The sequence below is a fragment of the Labrus mixtus genome, chromosome 17 (genome assembly GCF_963584025.1).
Source record: "Labrus mixtus chromosome 17, fLabMix1.1, whole genome shotgun sequence".
NCBI classification, from domain to species: Eukaryota; Metazoa; Chordata; class Actinopteri; order Labriformes; family Labridae; genus Labrus; species Labrus mixtus.
The window spans coordinates 20,161,687-20,179,385 of NC_083628.1; the positions used below are offsets into that span (position 1 = coordinate 20,161,687).

General features: G+C 42.6%; 1 protein-coding gene across 3 annotated transcripts in view; it reads left to right on the forward strand.

Annotated features, from left to right (window-relative positions):
• LOC132991967 (WD repeat-containing protein 7) overlaps positions 1-17,699 on the forward strand; it is a 94,775-nt gene that overhangs the window by 12,978 nt on the left and 64,098 nt on the right. For all 3 annotated transcript variants that reach the window (XM_061061002.1, XM_061061004.1, XM_061061003.1), the window contains exons 12-19: positions 228-360; positions 799-1,019; positions 2,094-2,289; positions 4,591-4,805; positions 11,261-11,494; positions 11,653-11,946; positions 12,233-12,429; positions 17,204-17,301. In XM_061061002.1, the coding sequence (XP_060916985.1) occupies positions 228-360; positions 799-1,019; positions 2,094-2,289; positions 4,591-4,805; positions 11,261-11,494; positions 11,653-11,946; positions 12,233-12,429; positions 17,204-17,301 (1,588 nt within the window). The remainder of the gene's footprint in view (positions 1-227; positions 361-798; positions 1,020-2,093; positions 2,290-4,590; positions 4,806-11,260; positions 11,495-11,652; positions 11,947-12,232; positions 12,430-17,203; positions 17,302-17,699) is intronic.

A 17,699-nucleotide genomic window follows, 5' to 3' on the forward strand; every position in this document is an offset into this window, starting at 1 on the left:
TCTTCTCTGTATTTTAAATTCATGTTAAATCTCCTTTCTGATATGAATATAATGATTGCTTTTGTTGTACTAGTATCTCTGACTCTGTGTAGTTTCTGTGCATTTGAACAAAACATCTGGAGGTTATTGCAGCCTACTTACTGTAAATCTAAATCAACAACTCAATAACTCTGCTTGTAGATTTAAAGGTTTCTTACTCTGTGTGTGTGTGTGTTGTGTTTCCTCAGGTGACGGCCAGCGTGTACATCCCCTCTCAGGGTCGCCTGGTGTGCGGTAGAGAAGACGGCAGCATCATCCTGGTCCCTGCTACTCAGACCGCCATCGTCCAGCTGCTACAGGGCGAGCACATGCTCAGGAGAGGTGAGGGAGGGGGGACACATTCAGGGGAAAATTGTCCTTAGTTTACTTAATAAATCTCAAAAAGACTCAGAACGCTACAGAAGTAGAGCTTTTTCTTGAAGAGTATCAATCTTCCCTGTGCTCCTGTTTGAACAACAAGACTCCATAGAATAAATCAAATATATTTTACCTCGCAGAACACAGAAGTAGATTTTTCATCGCTTCTCTGAGTGTGTTTAATAAAAATGTTGTCAGATAAAAACACTAAAGTAACAGAATCAGAATCATTTCACGGTGTCTGAATTTTGGGAAAAATATTTTCACAAACTTCAAATTTCAATCAGAATACATGGATCAAAAGATCGACAGCTGCTACAGCTGACTTCAGAGGCATTAAAACTGTCCTCAGTGTTCTATGTTTTTCCTCAGTTCTGAGAGTTGTGTTTGTCCTTCCCTCAGGCTGGCCGCCACATCGCACCCTGCGCGGCCACAGGAACAAGGTGACATGTGTCCTGTACCCGTACCAGATCTCGCCCCGCTACGACCAGCGCTCGCTGGTGTCCGGTGGTGTGGACTTCTCCGTCATCGTCTGGGACATTTTCACTGGAGAGATGAAGCACATTTTCTGTGTGCATGGAGGCGAGATCACCCAGCTCATCGTCCCGCCGGAAAACTGCAGCGTAAGACCTCATGACATATCAGTCTCTGTGTTTCTTTCTTTTTGGTCTTTTCACTTCTATTTTTTTCGCAGTGCCTTTTGTTCCTCTTTGCATCCGTGTGCTGGATCTCGTGAAAAGGACTTTGTTATTTTGCTGACATTAGATATAAATGTTAAGGGGATGATGTCATCGGAGTTACTATGGAAATAGCTCTAATGACATTGTGTAGCTGTGGTCGAATGTGAAATGCACAGACACAGTAACAGCACGGTGAAACCAATGAAAAACGTCTCATTGTTTAACTGACATTAAGATCAAATAGTCGGAAATGTGTTGTTGCCATAGAAACAAGAAGTCAGCTGCTGCTATGACCCGTCGGACACAGTCTTTAAATTAGGACTCAGGAAGTTAAGAATCTGTCCACTGTTATGAAAATGCACATGAAACCTTAAATGAATGTTCTAAGTTTGAAAATGTAATGAAATATATTTAACATGAGTGAACATTAAGTTCTCAAGCAGCAAGTGTTGCATCAGTTCACTGTGTTGCAAATGGCTCATCTGCTGAGTGTCTGATTCAAGTTCTCTGGCTTAAAGAGTGACTCAACATGGAGCCTTTTATTACAATTATAGTAACTTTCAGCTTAAACAGTATACAAAATGTTCATATCAGAATAAAACAGAAGTAAGTCAATTTCAATCAGTGACTAAATGCTTCTTTATAGTTTTCCACATACGATCAAAGGACAATTCTGTGTGTCAACATTAAAAAAGATAACTGGCTGTTTTGCTCCATCTAGCTGTAAAAATGTTGGGATGTGGGTTGCAGAGGGCTAGGGGTTAGGTCGTGCCCCATGTACAGAGGCTACAGTCCTCCAAGCGGACGGCCTGGGTTCAAGTCCGGCCTGTGGCTCCTTTCCCGCATGTCTTTCAACACACTCTCTCTCTCCCTGGTTTCCTACTCTATCCACTGACCCACGGATGTACATACTGCTCATGTGGATCAGTTTAGTCATTTAAATTCTTGAAAGCTAAAACTTAAACATCATATAAACGTACCCTGAATGACTTTGGAGCTGCTGTGTGTCCTCTGCAGACCCGGGTGCAGCATTGCGTCTGCTCGGTGGCCAGCGACCACTCCGTCGGCCTGCTCAGTCTCAGGGAGAGGAAGTGCATCATGCTGGCGTCTCGACACCTCTTCCCCATCCAGGTCATCAAGTGGCGTCCTGCAGACGACTACCTGGTGGTAGGATGCTCCGACGGCTCCGTCTACGTCTGGCAGATGGATACAGGTGAGAAACCAGGAAGGCAGCAGATCCTCATCTCAATCAATGTTTGTCAAGAAGTTTTAAACCTCAGTTTTATAATGTTATGTTTCACAGTTGTATTAAATGGTTAGATTTGAGGGCAGATGTGGCTCAGTGGTGGTCTTGTAGTAGAAGTGGGTCCTCTTTTCAAGTCCCCAGCTCCTGCAGTCTACATGTCTAAGCTTCTTTAGACAAGTAGTGAACCCCAAGTTCAATCAATCCATTTTTTGAGGGTAGGGACCCAAAAGTGGGTCACTGAGACTTTTCAGTGGGTTGCAAATGTTTGACTGGAACTTCTGTGAAACTCTTTTTAAACAAGTTTGTTTTGTTCTGTTTCTTTGTTCCTTAGTATATTTTGTACCTTCTTGGGTCCAAACTGCACAATTAAATTCATCTGATTAGTTGAAAAACAGAAATTTGGGGCAATATTTCTCATTGAGGAGGTGGTGGTGGGTCCTGAGGGTAGACAAGTTGAGAACCACTGGTCTAGACCGTAGGTTGTTATATATATATATGTATATAGAGAGACCCAACATTTATCCATCACGAGAAAACACTTGGCAACACTGAGAAAAGTAAGAGTGGCGAGGAAAGACTTCCTTTTAACCTCGAGCAGACTCATGTTGAACAGCCGTCTGCTGCGACTGTGTCGAGCTTGCAGAAAGAGAATGCTAAGCTAGGCTTACAACATCATGAAACCAGCACGTCACACACAAACAGAAGATTGATATCGATACACACACAGGTGACTCAAAAAAAGTCAGTATGCTGAACTAGTCCTTTAAATGTCGTCCCAGCTTCAGACATCCCTGCTCTCCCCTTTCTCTTTTTGTTGTTGCCATGACAACACAATCTGCAGTAAACATGTTTGTGGCACAGCAGGGAGGCAACATTAGCTTGAATGATGACTAGCCACTGGAAAACCCCAGGTGTGTGTGTGTGTGTGTGTGTGTGTGTGTGTGTGTGTGTGTGTGTGTGTGTGTGTGTGTGTGTGTGTGTGTGTGTGTGTGTGTGTGTGTGTGTGTGTGTGTGTGTGTGTGTGTGTGTGTGTGTGTGTGTGTGTGTGTGTGTGTGTGTGTGTGTGTGTGTGTGTGTGTGTGTGTGTGTGTGTGTGTGTGTGTGTGTGTGTGTGTGTGTGTGTGTGTGTGTGTGTGTGTGTGTGTGTGTGTGTGTGTGTGTGTGTGTGTGTGTGTGTGTGTGTGTGTGTGTGTGTGTGTGTGTGTGTGTGTGTGTGTGTGTGTGTGCGTGCGTGCGTGCGTGCGTGCGTGCGTGCGTGCGTGCGTGCGTGCGTGCGTGCGTGCGTGCGTGCGTGCGTGCGTGCGTGCGTGCGTGCGTGCGTGCGTGCGTGCGTGCGTGCGTGCGTGCGTGCGTGCGTGCGTGCGTGCGTGCGTGTGCCTGAATGAGCTGTAGTGCTGGGAGATTGCAGGGTAGCTAAGTGTGAAATTAAGGAAGGTGTGTGTGTACTCAGGCGTTGGACATGTAATAGGGCCATGGCTCACAGGCCCTTCATCTCACACACACACACACACACACACACACACAGGTACACCACTTCTCCTCTCACTCAATACCTGAGCCGACACTGATGTCAGCTCTGTCTGCAGCTAATGATGTCTCTCTAAACCTTTTTTCCTTTCGCTAAAGGTTGAGGATTGTTGCAGTCAGAGACGGAGAAGTCTTTATCTGTGACCTGAATCATATTCAAGAGACAATAGATGATGATAGTGAGCGCCGAGGCGAGGGGGAGATGGTGCGAGAGAGTTTGGAAGATTGATATAAATGGAAGGAGAGTGCAAGGACGAGAAGAGAAAGATTGATAAAAAAACAGAGATCACAGACAGAAGGAGGCTGAGACAAAACCATAGCTTGTTAATAAGAAGTGGACATAGCCTCAAAGACATCACCCATGGGGTTCTTTGTCTTTTGAAGCCTTAGATTTTGAATTTTGGCCATTGTCATCTTGGTTTTTCTTTTGAGTCAGAAGTGACCATATTTGGACAGAAGAGTGATTAAGCATTGAAAAGACTATTTCATAATTGTCAGGTTGCTTTCTCATAGACTTCTACACAATCTGACTTCTTCTAACAACCAGTGAAGGCTCCCTCCAGTGGTCATTAGAAGGTTTGCAGTTGTACGACACAAGCATGATCTTCTTGGGACCAAGAACCCCAAGAAGCACAGTGTTAGAAAATGTTGAGATTCCTCTTGACCAAATCCTCCATTCCTTTTCATTAAAGTTCCCCTGTTCGCCTCTTTAATGTTCTCTTTCCTTGTTTTTGTTTCCAGGAGCCTTGGACCGCTGTGTGATGGGTATAACTGCTGTAGAGATCCTGAACGCCTGTGACGAGCTCGCTCCAGCCACCGTGGACGCTCTGAGCCACTCGGCTGTGAACCTGAAGCAGGCGATGACTCGACGCAGCCTGGCAGCCCTGAAGAACATGGCCCAACACAAACTGCAGACGCTTGCCACCAACCTGCTGGCTGCAGAGAACGCTGACAAGGTAGGGACAAAATACTCTGTTTTGTTTGGATAAGGACTTCAACTTCAACAGAATGTTTCAGTTCTTGTCAGATGCTCTTCAGAATATTTACAAGTTTGAATAGTTATGGTGTCTGTCCTCCACCCATATTTTACAATTTCTCATTCTTTGACTCCTCAAGTGTGCAATTGGAACACAACACACACAATACCTTTTCATACACACGTGTTTTCATGGACACACACACACATGGACACACACACACACACACACACACAGTCTCTCACTCACAAACACTGGCTGTAGCAATGACCTTTAGGTTTGTCTCCAACAGAGTTTTAATTGGTCTGCAACTTCAGCCAGCTTTCTGACCAAGATGACCAGTGTGTGTGTGTGTGTGTGTGTGTGTGTGTGTGTGTGTGTGTGTGTGTGTGTGTGTGTGTGTGTGTGTGTGTGTGTGTGTGTGTGTGTGTGTGTGTGTGTGTGTGTGTGTGTGTGTGTGTGTGTGTGTGTGTGTGTGTGTGTGTGTGTGTGTGTGTGTGTGTGTGTGTGTGTGTGTGTGTGTGTGTGTGTGTGTGTGTGTGTGTGTGTGTGTGTGTGTGTGTGTGTGTGTGTGTGTGTGTGTGTGTGTGTGTGTGTGTGTGTGTGTGTGTGTGTGTGTGTGTGTGTGTGTGTGTGTGTGTGACAGACCCACTGGGATCTCCAAGGGAAGGATGAACTATCTTAAATGTCAAAATCTTTAAAGAAAAACAAGTGCAGAGTTTCTTTTCTGTTATACAGTAGCTGGACCTCCAGAGAACAGCTTTATTAAGGAGAAGTCCTTCAAATAAAATCTGGAGATATGTATGTCTCTAGCTCTTCTAGCAGATTCACTCCTGAACATTTCAAGAAGATTTCATGCAGGCTGCCCCTGAAATCTCCCTGAGTTGATTGTTCACGCATGTCCTTCTCTGCAGACAGTAAATAGAGACTATCCCTCTCAGACCGGAGGGGGAGCGGGGTAAATCAATCACTCTACATTTTCATAGTATCAACGAAAGAGCAGAAAAGAAAATACTGGGGAACTGAAAAAATAATGAGGCGGCGCTTTCTTTACGTGCAAGGAGAATGCACATGTCGCCCGCTGTACAGTGTGTGGTCATGCTCCCGTCACAGGATAAAACGTCACACAAGCTTGCAGTGAATTTTCATGAATATTTTTACATGATTTCACCAGACTTCACGCGCAAAACTTACTTACTAGAGCTGGCAACACAGTCTGTGATTTGCATGTTGATGTTTATTTCAGCCTCAGTTCGAACAAATCACCGTTCAGATGACGTTTTAACGACCCTGTGTGTGTTTGTGGACGAGGTGGTTGTCCGTGTTTCCCCCTCAGAGGATCAGGAGTTCACCTGTCAGACTCTGATGATCTGATCTGCCCTGACGGAGTAAACTCCACCCACCTGGGCCTCCCAGCACAGAAAACAAACGCTCTGAATTATTTAGTGCCTGAGCAGCGTTTAGTTCAGCTGCTGGTACAGTTTGACTTTTACTCTGTCAGTTGGAAGCTGTTTACGTCAGCCTTTCACCTCTTCTCCTGGAGTGTGTGTTGTCCTTATTTTTTTCTTTTTTCCCTTCCAGCAGATAACCTTTGTGTTGTTTCTTTTGTCTCCTCTGTGTATGTTGGTTTTTATTGTAGGTGTCTCCCGGGTTTTTCCTGCCATAACTGCCCTTAATCACAGCTCTTTTCTGAAAAGGCCAGCACACAACAGCTGCAATCTTTTCAACCCCGTTCCATCAAAAATACATCATTGTTGTTCCCTTTCCTACCTTCCACCCCGGTGTCATTTCTCTCTCATATCTACTCAAATTATGGGTCAAAACCATCCACTTTCCCCTGTGTGAGTGAGTGTGAATGTGTGCTCCCCTGTTGTGTGAAATGACAGATAATGACTGTGAAATGTCAGACTATCAACCCCGACATTGCACCCAGCCAGCCTCTAGCCTTTTTTTTTCTTCCCGTGTGTGTTTACAGCTGATGTTTGTTGTTGTTTTGATCTCCTTTGTATGACTTTGAGTTTCTCCTCTGGTCGCTTTGATGAACCTGCACTTATGGCAGAGAATTGAGAAAAATATGCCATGTGCAATGACATCGCTCAATATTGCTTTAAGGGTATAAAGTCTAATAAATAAACACATATTACAGAGTGCATGTCAGCTTTAACTTGCAGTTTTTATGTCGATGTGCTGAGATCTGAGAGGAGCCCAGAGTTGAACTTAGCTTCGTCCGTCTGCATTCAAATGGTGTGAAAGCATCGACACTCAGGTTAAAATATTCACCTGATGAGTGAGACAGCTTCCATTTTTATTAGAGAATAATTTTTCGTATTTATCTCTATGAATTCAAACTTTTTAATCCATCAATCTTTATTTGTATAGAGCGCCAATTCATAACAAATGTTACAAAAAGCAGGTAAAAGACCTTCCTCATGTTATTATTATAAGTCCACAGCAGCAGGCCGTCCCCACAAGCGATCCAGACTTACCTACCCACTCAAAGAATGAGCCTGAAAGTGCAGGCAGTTGTTACAGTTACACTTTAAAAGAGTAAAAACAACACAATAAATGAGACAAAAGCATGTTTTCTTTAAGGCTTGTTTTATTTATTTTCTGTGTAATACAGAGAGACATTTTATCAGTGCTGATTGGCTTAATCATGACTGCATGCCCATATATGGAAACTACTGTAACCTGACATTAATTAATATGTAAAAGCCTCGCAAACCAGCTTAAATGTAACAGTTGTGTGAAAGGTTTAATAGAAAGGTATAGAGAGAACATATGTGTGTGTTTAGTGTTTGTGTGTGTTGGACTCCAGTGGTGTTTGCCAGAAGGGCCCTGCAGGACAATGACCTTTGGATCTCCTGCCCAGGAGCTATAGGACACTGTGTGTGCGTCTGCAATCGTGTGTGTGTGTGTGTGTGTGTGTGTTTCTATGCATTCACGTGTGTCTGTCTGCCTTTATCTGTGTGCTACCTGTAGTGAAAGAAGCAGAGTTCAAGAGTTAATTGTCCAAATTTTAGCAAATGTCAAATTTCAGATTGACATCAAAACAAAACAACAGCATGGGCTCATTGTTATGTGTGTGTGTTTGTGACTGTCTGTGTATATGTGTGTAATGTGTTTGGTTGCCTTTAGATGGCAGTGTTCATCCACTAAAGCAGCACACACAGGCTCACACAGTCACACACCGAACATCAACAGAAAAACACCCTGAAACATGAAACATGAGGCCGAGGCACAGATTCATGTTTTCGTGCGTAAAACTCCAAGAACTCTACAAACACAAAAAAGCACATGTTGCTGAGGCCACTGTGTACATAGGTAAACTCTCTACCAGCTTTGACAAACTACATCTCAATGTAGACACGTTGTTCAGTTTTTAGTCTTTGATGGAAGGATTAGAGCGAGCATCGAATGACAAATGATACTAAATAAATAGTTCAGGGTGGCAAAGCAACAACACAGCATAGAGCAGCAGCATCACAGCTAGAAGAGGAGAGAGTTCTCTGAGGGTTGGTGTATGTGTGCAAATGTGTGTGTGTGTGTGTGTGTCCCAGCTGCAGGTATATTGTATCTCTCGGTCAGTCAGTCAGGAGTCTCCCTGGCTAATTATTTGTCTCTCTGTTTCTCTCACACAGTCACATTCAGGACAGTTCAATGAGAGAGGATAACATGAAAGGTTAAAGCCAGTGTTTCCTGAAACAGGGAGTTATGAATTACTCTATGAACATGTGTTTTATCCGTTCATAATCCTTACTCTAATGGTCTAGCCTTTTAATTTATCCTTTATTTTATTCCTTTTTATTGCTCTTTATCTTTATATCCATTCCTACTCCTTCTTCTGGTTTAGTCTTCAGTTGCTTTCTTATATTAATTTAACCATCGATCTTTTGTTCTTCCTTTTTATCATCATTTTTTTAGTGCCTGTGATGTGATTTCATCTCGATCCCTAAATGTCTTGGTCTTGACTTGGTCTCGCCCTGCCTTGGTCTTGGTCTTGGTCTTGGTCTTGACTTGATCTTGATCCCTAAATGTCTTGGTCTTGACTCTGTCTCTGAGCACTCTGGTCTCGGGGATGTCCTGGTCTCGGTTAGTGTGGTCTTGACTTCAACACTGCTTTAAGGTTGAATATTATCTGAACTTACCTCTGGTCAGACAAATATTCATCTCATGACAGCATTAACACTGACCTGCCCCGCTTTACTTTGATTGTTCAGTATGGTCCTGAGTGACCGTCAGCTGATTTATCACGAGAGATGGTAACATTTCTTACTTCAGTGTGCATCTATGGATGAAGAAGAAAAAAGCCCTATCAAAATAGTAACACAATAATCCTTAGTTGGTTTAAATCTGACTAATCCAGGTCCACATTTGACAGATATTTCAGTGCCTTACTGTTTTATTATTTACAAAACACATCAATCCTTATGCAAAGGATATTTCAGTTCTAAAAAATCCCCTCTAAAACTCATTCAGATTAACGTCCATTGTTTCCATTTCCCCCTTTATTCTTCCCTTAATCACCTCCCCTCCTCTTCCTCCTCCTCACTCTAACAAGATCAGTAGATCGGTAGTCTGATTGCAGTCATCAAGTCATTAACATGTAAACAAACAGGGCCGCTCTGCATAAAGCTCAATGCAGGTGTCTCTGCTAATGCAATTAAAATCGAGCAGAGTGTTAGTATTGGTTGCAATTAAAGCTAATTGTGTGTGTGTGTGTGTGTGTGTGTGTGTGTGTGTGTGTGTGTGTGTATGAGTGTGTGTGATTGCGCTTAAAGGAATGACTGATTGAAATAATCTTTCTCCAAAGTACTTTTTTTCTCAGCCAAGGTTGGATTTCAGATAAAGATGAATGTGAATATTAAAGCTAAATCAATATTATTCTGTGCCAACAATAGAAAACATCTCTTTTTCATTTAAAGGCTTTTTTTTTAAGCTCTTCATTTGCTGCACTGTTCAGTCTTAGAGACTGTTAACACCGAGCGTTAACGTCTGCCGTGTTCGATTAGATCACAAGTGGACAGCTTTAATGTTGGACGGATTGAGATCCAACAGCTCAGACCACATATGGAGGTGGTCTGGGTATGCTTTTGTCCACATTAGTTTGGTAGTGTAACGCTAATGCATCCTGGACATCATTAAGGACCGCCCCTCTTCTGAGAGAACAATGCGACCCCTCCACCAGGAGTAAACAACGATACACTCTGACAGCCTCTTATCCTCATCTACTGTGTTTCCATCTGCATTAGGTTTAGTTTAGTTTAAGTTTAATCGTTTATTTGAATCAGAAGAATAAGATAGATGGAGAGATGGATATGCTTTATTATTTTATAGACTAGGAAATTCTGGTGCCACAGGAGCAGGTTTTAGAGCAAATAAAGCAACAGAGGACTAAATATACACTAGTTAACCCTATCACTTCAAATTGTACTCTACAGTAGTAAGAATATCCTCAAATATACTTAATGTAAAAAATATAAACATACTTTACAGAGAGGTTAAGGTGTGAATGTGCCATACAATTACAAAAGAAGAAAATGTAGTGTTTAGATGAAGAAAAAAGACACTGTTGAGATCTCTGCTGAGGTCAAAAACACACCTGTATCTATGATCTATCATCACAGAGGCCTATCAGGAGATTGAAACATAGGTTGTAGGGAATGCATTTTAACCTGTAAAAATAAACGCTACCCAGTTGCAGCTTGGGAAATGAAGGTTTCCCACAGCCTTACATTTTCAAAGTTGGTTTTAGTCCATGTCTGAACATTTGAACATGCCAGTATTCAGAATCTGTGCCTTTTTTTTGGGAGGGTGGGGCACTGCAAATTTAGCTTTTATCAGTTATTTCTCGCCGTAAAAACTCTGTTGTCACTCAGCTGTATATCATCCTTTCTGCACAAGATTTTGTACGCTTGCTTGGAGTAAGAGCCTGAACTAATGGCTGCTGTAACATGTTTCTCTGTTACAGCGCCTCCTACTGGCATCATTAAGTATTGATTATATATTATCACCTGATTCCCCGATGTCAAACATATAAAAAGCTTAAAAAAAAAAAAAAAGCAAAATTCCCCTGCTAAAAAAAAATAAAAAATCTACAATACATTTGGTACATGTTTGCTCTCCTCACAAAGCTTTCCCCAAAGCTGAATCACCACATCTCAAAACAGATACAAGTCACATCTCCACTTACCGTGTGTGTGTGTGTTAGGGATATTTCATTGGTTACCGTTGAATTCCCAAGAAACTGATAAAATTGAACTATTTTCCAAGGGTAATTAAATTTTCAACAAACAAAAGGTTTTACCAACAGGATCATTTGGAACATGCATAAGAATATACACATAGTACCTTTAATATGTGGTTAATCATAAGAAAGGACTCTTCTGATGAATTAACTTAGATTGATTTAGTTATCTCTCTTCCTTTTCCAGGGAAACCAGTCGAAATATTCCCATAATGCCCTGGTTGTTCAGGCGATGAAGACCAACCTGACCGACCCTGACATGCACGTGCTGTTCTTCGATGTGGAGGCGGTCATCATCCAGCTGCTGACAGAAGAAGCCCAGAGACCGAACCCCATGCTGGTGTCTCCTGAGACGCTGCAGAAGAGTCAGGCTGGGGCCGACAAAGGGGGGTCCTTCCTGGCCAATAAGATCTTCAAACAGGTTAGTTGATACAAAAGGAAAAAAAAGGGTAAAAGATGTAAAGATTGAGAATCAGCATGTTTTAGAATGGGATCAGAGACATGCCTGAAGTCTTACAATCAGGTCTGTCATATTTCTTTCACTGCTTTCACAATAAATCTGTCTCCGGTCCAAACCAGGTGAAAGAGACGATGAAGGAGACCATCAAGGAGCACCTTTTGGACGAAGACGAAGAAGAGGAGGAGGAGATGAGGAGGCGTGAGGAGAAGTCCAAGTCTCTGAGTCTGCTGGAGTACAACCTAACGATGGACACGGCGAAGCTGTTCATGTCCTGTCTGCACGCCTGGGGTCTGAACGAACAGCTGGACGGCATCTGCCTGGAGCGACTGGGCATGCTCAGACCGCACTGCCCCATCTCGTTCGGTCTGATCTCCCGAGGAGGACACATGTCGCTTATGCTGCCCACCTTTAAGGTAGCCTGTCTGTTTGCTGACATATGTGTGGTTCAGGGACACTCAGATTCAGGAGCTTTAACAGAACTCAATCAATCCGCTTAGCACCTACACAGGCTTACATTTTTATAATTCCTGCATGTCGACATCCTGTGGTAATAATATCATGAAAGAAAGGTGGAATTTGACGTAGCTCAAGGTCTTTTTGGATGGTGGCTGAAAGCTGGATGTTACTTAAATCTCATGTTGTCGACTTTACACCAAACACCAGTATATCCAGCATCCTCAGTCTGCCTCTGTTTCCCAGGAGTCCTTGCTTCGGCAGCTGTCCCTGATGACCGGTCTGAAGCTGGCTCTGTCGGACATCGTGGGGAAGGGGACATATGGCGTGTCGAGGGCTGTCACCACGCAGCACCTCCTGTCTGTGATTTCACTCGCCAACACTCTGATGGGCATGACCAATGCCACGTTTGTGGGAGAGCACATGAAGAAGGCCCCAACCAGGTAACACACACACACTTACACTCTTATATCAGTCATTCTATATTTTTATAAGTTCTATAAGTTTCTTCACCTAAAAGTAATCAACGTCCACATAGCTTCAGAATATCTGGAGCACCATCGGCAAAGATTATGCTCTCTAATTTATTAAAGTTCACATAATCTCCTCCTTTTCAACCAGTTTAAATAAGTCTCAGAGCTGCCCAAAACATGTCTGTGAAGTTTTCTGCCTATAAACCCCTCTATTTCAGACCTACTCAGAACAGGCTGTTTCTGGGTCTGTAGCTTTAAATGTAAATGAGCTGTGTCTGACCACGCCCCCTCTCTGGAAGGGCTTTGGTGGCTCGGTCTTTCTCGCTCCATGTCCTATTGTTTACGGTGAGAAGGCAGACTCAGAGGGCAGAACAAACACCTAGATGTGGGAGTGTCACCCACCTGGGGGAGGGGCTACTGCTCTTTGTGATGTCATGAAGGGAAAATTACGTTAAAGAAATAATTAAGAAAGTGTAAACCAAAGATGAAGATTTATTTAAGTTCACTGGATGAAGGACACACAGCGTGATCTGTAGTCAGGGATTCCAGCTGAAAAACAAAACACCAACCCAAACAAACGGGGACAGAACCTGAATTCAAAGGACTTGAACACTGATGCTGCTCACATACACACGATAGAAGGCTTGAGGTTTGTGCGAGTGTGTTTGGGCGTGTGTGCGTGTAGCTCATTGTTTAGTCTGTCTGAGACCTCAATGTGCTCTGAAAGATTTAACACAGAGGTCAAGGTCCTGCTGCTGTAACACCAACTCAACATTTCATCATTTGTCAAACCTGCACAGAATAACCCTGAAGGAAGGGCGGGCAAGAGAGAGAGCGAGGGAGAGAGAGGCGCATGTGGTATTAGCTTCCTCTAAATTAGTTTGACCTGTTTTCAGTCGATAACTTCACTTCTCTTTGTGTTAAACAAAACCCCTAAATGAAGTTGTTGACTTATGAAGATATTTAATAACTGGTTCTGTCATTTAATGAAGCCTTGATCAAGTCTCAAGTTTCTCTGCCAGTCTCCAGGAAACACTAACTCATTTCAAAGCCTGTTTAAAGTCTCTAAGGGGGCAAAACGACCAGTGTGGTCTTTGTGCACGTAAAGAAGCTGCTTCATTGAGTTTTCTGTTCACCAGTAAGTTCTCCTCCGCTCTTTCACTGACATTGTGCATACTTCCAATGACACGTAGCATTTATATAAAGATGTGCCCACGGAGTTGGTCTGCTTTCTGTTGGACACACAGGTGCTAAACACGGGCGGTTAGCTTGTGCTAGTTTGCAGGGTAGGTAAAAGCATTAAACGTCCACAGTGCGCCCTGCAGTGAGTGTGCACTTCTGAGGGTGAATGAGCTTCAATATTGTGTTTACAAGATTTCATGAGCTACTACCTTTAAATGATAATCCATTTTAAATCAAGAATAGTGGACAACTAAGTTGCATCTTGATCATCTTAATTGGCCCGAGGAAGACCAGATCTGATGAAAAAGAAACTGAAGCTAAAACATCCCAACAAGAAAGAGGACAGAGAACACGTACATCCTGAAAACTTTTCTACTATCTCAGATTCTCCTCTTGGAGGGTAAGTCTGAATCCGAGACGAGGATTTTGCAGCTACAAGTAGAAGCTATGGACTTCTTTATAAAACTCAAACAAGCATCTTCTCTCTGGCTGTCATGCTACAAACGAGCAGATGTGAATATTTGAACGTGTTTGGCTTTTTGGCTTTTTCATGCTCCCCATCCCACATTAATGAGCTTGCGAGTTTGAAAAGCAGTAAGCCTCAACTCTTTCAGGATGTTAGTATTTCATTACAACAACCACAGAATAACTTCCTCTTGCAAGGCTGAGAACTTTAGCTTGTCTGTCGAACAAACCCTGGACTTTCTTCCTTTCCCTTTCCACCTGTTATCTTTTTTAAACTTAAGTCTATATAATAGCTAATTATTGAACAAATCATGATACTGAAATAGATACATTTAAAGAAACATCTTTGTTCCCTCTTTCTTAGAGTTTACTGTACTTTGTCAAAACTCAACAACCGTCTTGCAAAATGAAACTGAGCACTGAACACCATGTTGTCTTTTCTCAAAACGGATTCCTTCCAACATTTTCTGCTGATGTTCAAACAAACACTGATGCCTTAAATTCAAAACACTACCATTGAAAAGTCTTCATGAAGCCGTATTACTTATTTAAAGCCATATATGTGTGGGGAAATAAGTTTATTTTTTTTAATTTATTTTTGGGCTTTTTGTGCCTTTTTAATGGAGAGATAGGACAGTGGATAGAGTCAGAAATCAGGGAGAGAGTGTAGGGAATGACATGCAGGAAAGGAGCCACAGGTGGGATTTGAACCTGGGCCGACCGCTTGGAGCACCCCAAAAGCATTTACAGTACTACATGTGTATGCTTACTTGTTGTTTGTTTCTCTCCTATTCAACAGTCATACAGTAAACATTTACACTAGTTGTACAGTCTGCCTTCAGAGCACACGGTAAGCACATGTTCAGAGTAAAGATGAACTGAAGATAGGCTGAAGGACACGTTAAAAAGGCACATTATCTTCAGACATCCTTATGGCTTGATTTTCTCTTTCCATTATCACCTGTCTACGTAGTATTAAGTTTATCCTGTAAGCACATTCAAAACTCAATAAAGAATTTTAAATGGGATTTTTTTTTTCATTGGATTAAGATTATATTTAGATAGTAGCCCTTAAACCCAATTTTCAGTTTGTGCACGCATTTCACTTGCAGATACAGAAAGCCGCTCTGGGACAACATCACGCCTTAAACTGACAGGCAACATAATTTTATTGAGTCTGACTGAGTTTGATATCAGGTATAATTCACATGATGACCCAGAGTCTGAGGAGTTAAATACTTTTATGACCTGTATGGAGCCTCCTGCAGAATCTCTCAAATATTATGAGATGATTAGCTTTTAATCTGTTTCTGCTGACTCTGTATGAGTGCAGTTTGTGCAGTACTCTACATCAGGCGTTCTCAACTCAACATAATGTCTGCTACCGATACTTCCATATGAATTCAGAAACTGTCGGTGGAGGACAGGAGTTCAGGATTTGGTTTACATTCCTATTCCAAGTACATTAATAAATAACCATTGAGCAGTCTTTGCTTTGATTTAAGAAAGCAGTCTGTAGAAAACAAAAGAGGCCCAACACATTGTTCAGTCGTCAAAGTCCGCTCATCCACTATCATCTATAATTTCAGCTTTTATAAAGATTGAATCTCTTGAGTTTCTACTCAGTTTTGCATCTAAAATCACTCGTCAGACTTTGAGCTATGACGAGCAGCTGTGAAAGTCTTATATTTAATTTTAATTTACAGGGACAATCAACATTTCTGTAAATATGCCAGCGTTAGTTAAAAGGCTAGTTTCCATCTGTAGCGCCTGGACATATATATCAAATCGTCAGTCCCTGAGACGATATTATCGTCATTTAATGACTGACAGTTTCTGTGATTTATACCCACTACATCTGCAATCTTTTCTGTCCGCTGTACTGTTAGGTGTTGTTCAGGTTTCATGAGATGTCGATATCTGCGCTGTATTGGCTCGTGTTAGACCAATCACTGCTCAATTCCCTCACTCAAGGTCCCACTTGTGCTCGCTGTACCCTCTTTGTGGCGGTAGCTAAGAAATCCTCTCTAAAGGGTGTTCAAGGAACTCTCATTGTCCACATACGTGCTGTGAGCACATAATAAAAAGGAGGGGGGGGGGTCCTCCAGCTGTTCCAACTATGAAAACGTTTCTCTGGACTCCTGCCCATTGGTACAAAGTGTGTCAGTGTGTGTGTGTAAATGAGGAAGTGAGTGTAATTCTTCTTTTTTGTGTGTGTGAATTATAGTGAAAAAGCAGTGAGAGCAGGTGTGTGGGTCTCATGAGGGTGGGGGGGGGGCGGGGCTGCAGGTGCAATAACTTTTATTCTCCGTCGTTCTGAATGGTTCTCACTGAAGGTTCTTGGTGGAAGTAAAGTTTTCTCTTGATGTTTTGCACTACAGTACAGAGTGCTTTAACTTTATGCTCAGTTATTTGTAACACATTATTCCACCAATTTATTTTGAAATCACCTAAATGACTTTAAGCCAATATGGTTCATTCATTTCTAGGTGGTAAAAAAGACTTATAGAACTTTAAGTATACTTTTGGTAGAATTTACAGAAGATAAAATATCCCAAGCTTTTTTAAATCAAATTTACTAAAATACAGACACTCTAACCCACCGTTTGCAGTTTAACGAAGTCCATTTTGATGATTTTTAATGAATGTAGAACTCTCTGGCAGTGATTTGTTGCCTGGCAACAGTCATTGATCAGTCTATTGATTGTTGTATTGGAAGTATTTGTGTGTCTCTGGAAGTTAGACGCCTCCAGTCTGTTCAGACCCAGGATTGTGTCCTCCACCCAAAATTCAATAGACTGGAGCCTGACAAGACACAGGCTAACCATCACACACACACACACACACACACACACACACACACACACACACACACACACACACACACACACACTGAAATGCGATCAGGTGGTTTAAAAAGAAGTAAAAAATAAGGGTGAACTCCTTGTTTTATGTGAGCGTGTGTGCGTGTGTGCGTGTGTGTGTGTGTGTGTGTGTGTGTGTGTGTGTGTGTGTGTGTGTGTGTGTGTGTTGGCCCTTCTCTCTCCTCCCTGCTCCTTTTAATATTTCATGCCTCCTCTTTGTGATCCTCCTCAAGGCCTCCCAGACCAGGAGGAACCCCGGAGACTCCTCGCAGGGCACAGGCTGCCCCCCCTCAGCCCTCCAACCCGGCGCTACAGGCCCAGATCAAACAAGGTAACTACAAAAGGAGGGGGCGCTCGCTTCACACACCCCCTGGGATCCCTGCGGGGAGGGTGTTAGAGGGGGAAAGGCGGGGGTTTTGATAATGCAGCCCACCGGCAATAGAACCCACAGAGAGTGTTAGAGGAAAAAAAGAAATATCACAGGAGGAAGCTGATGCTGTTTCCTCGGTCAGCAGGTCTTTAAAAGAGGTTCTGCTGTTTTTGACATGAGGGCAGAGCGGCTTGAACTTCAACTGGAGCACAAACATCTGAGTGCAGCTGATTTAGGGGAACAAAGAAACACATATTTATACTTGGATGTACACATTTTAACCCCAATCTTATTCACATGGAGAGGTTATAGGGCACAGGCGGATTCAACTGTACGTATGTGATTTATAACCATTGTGT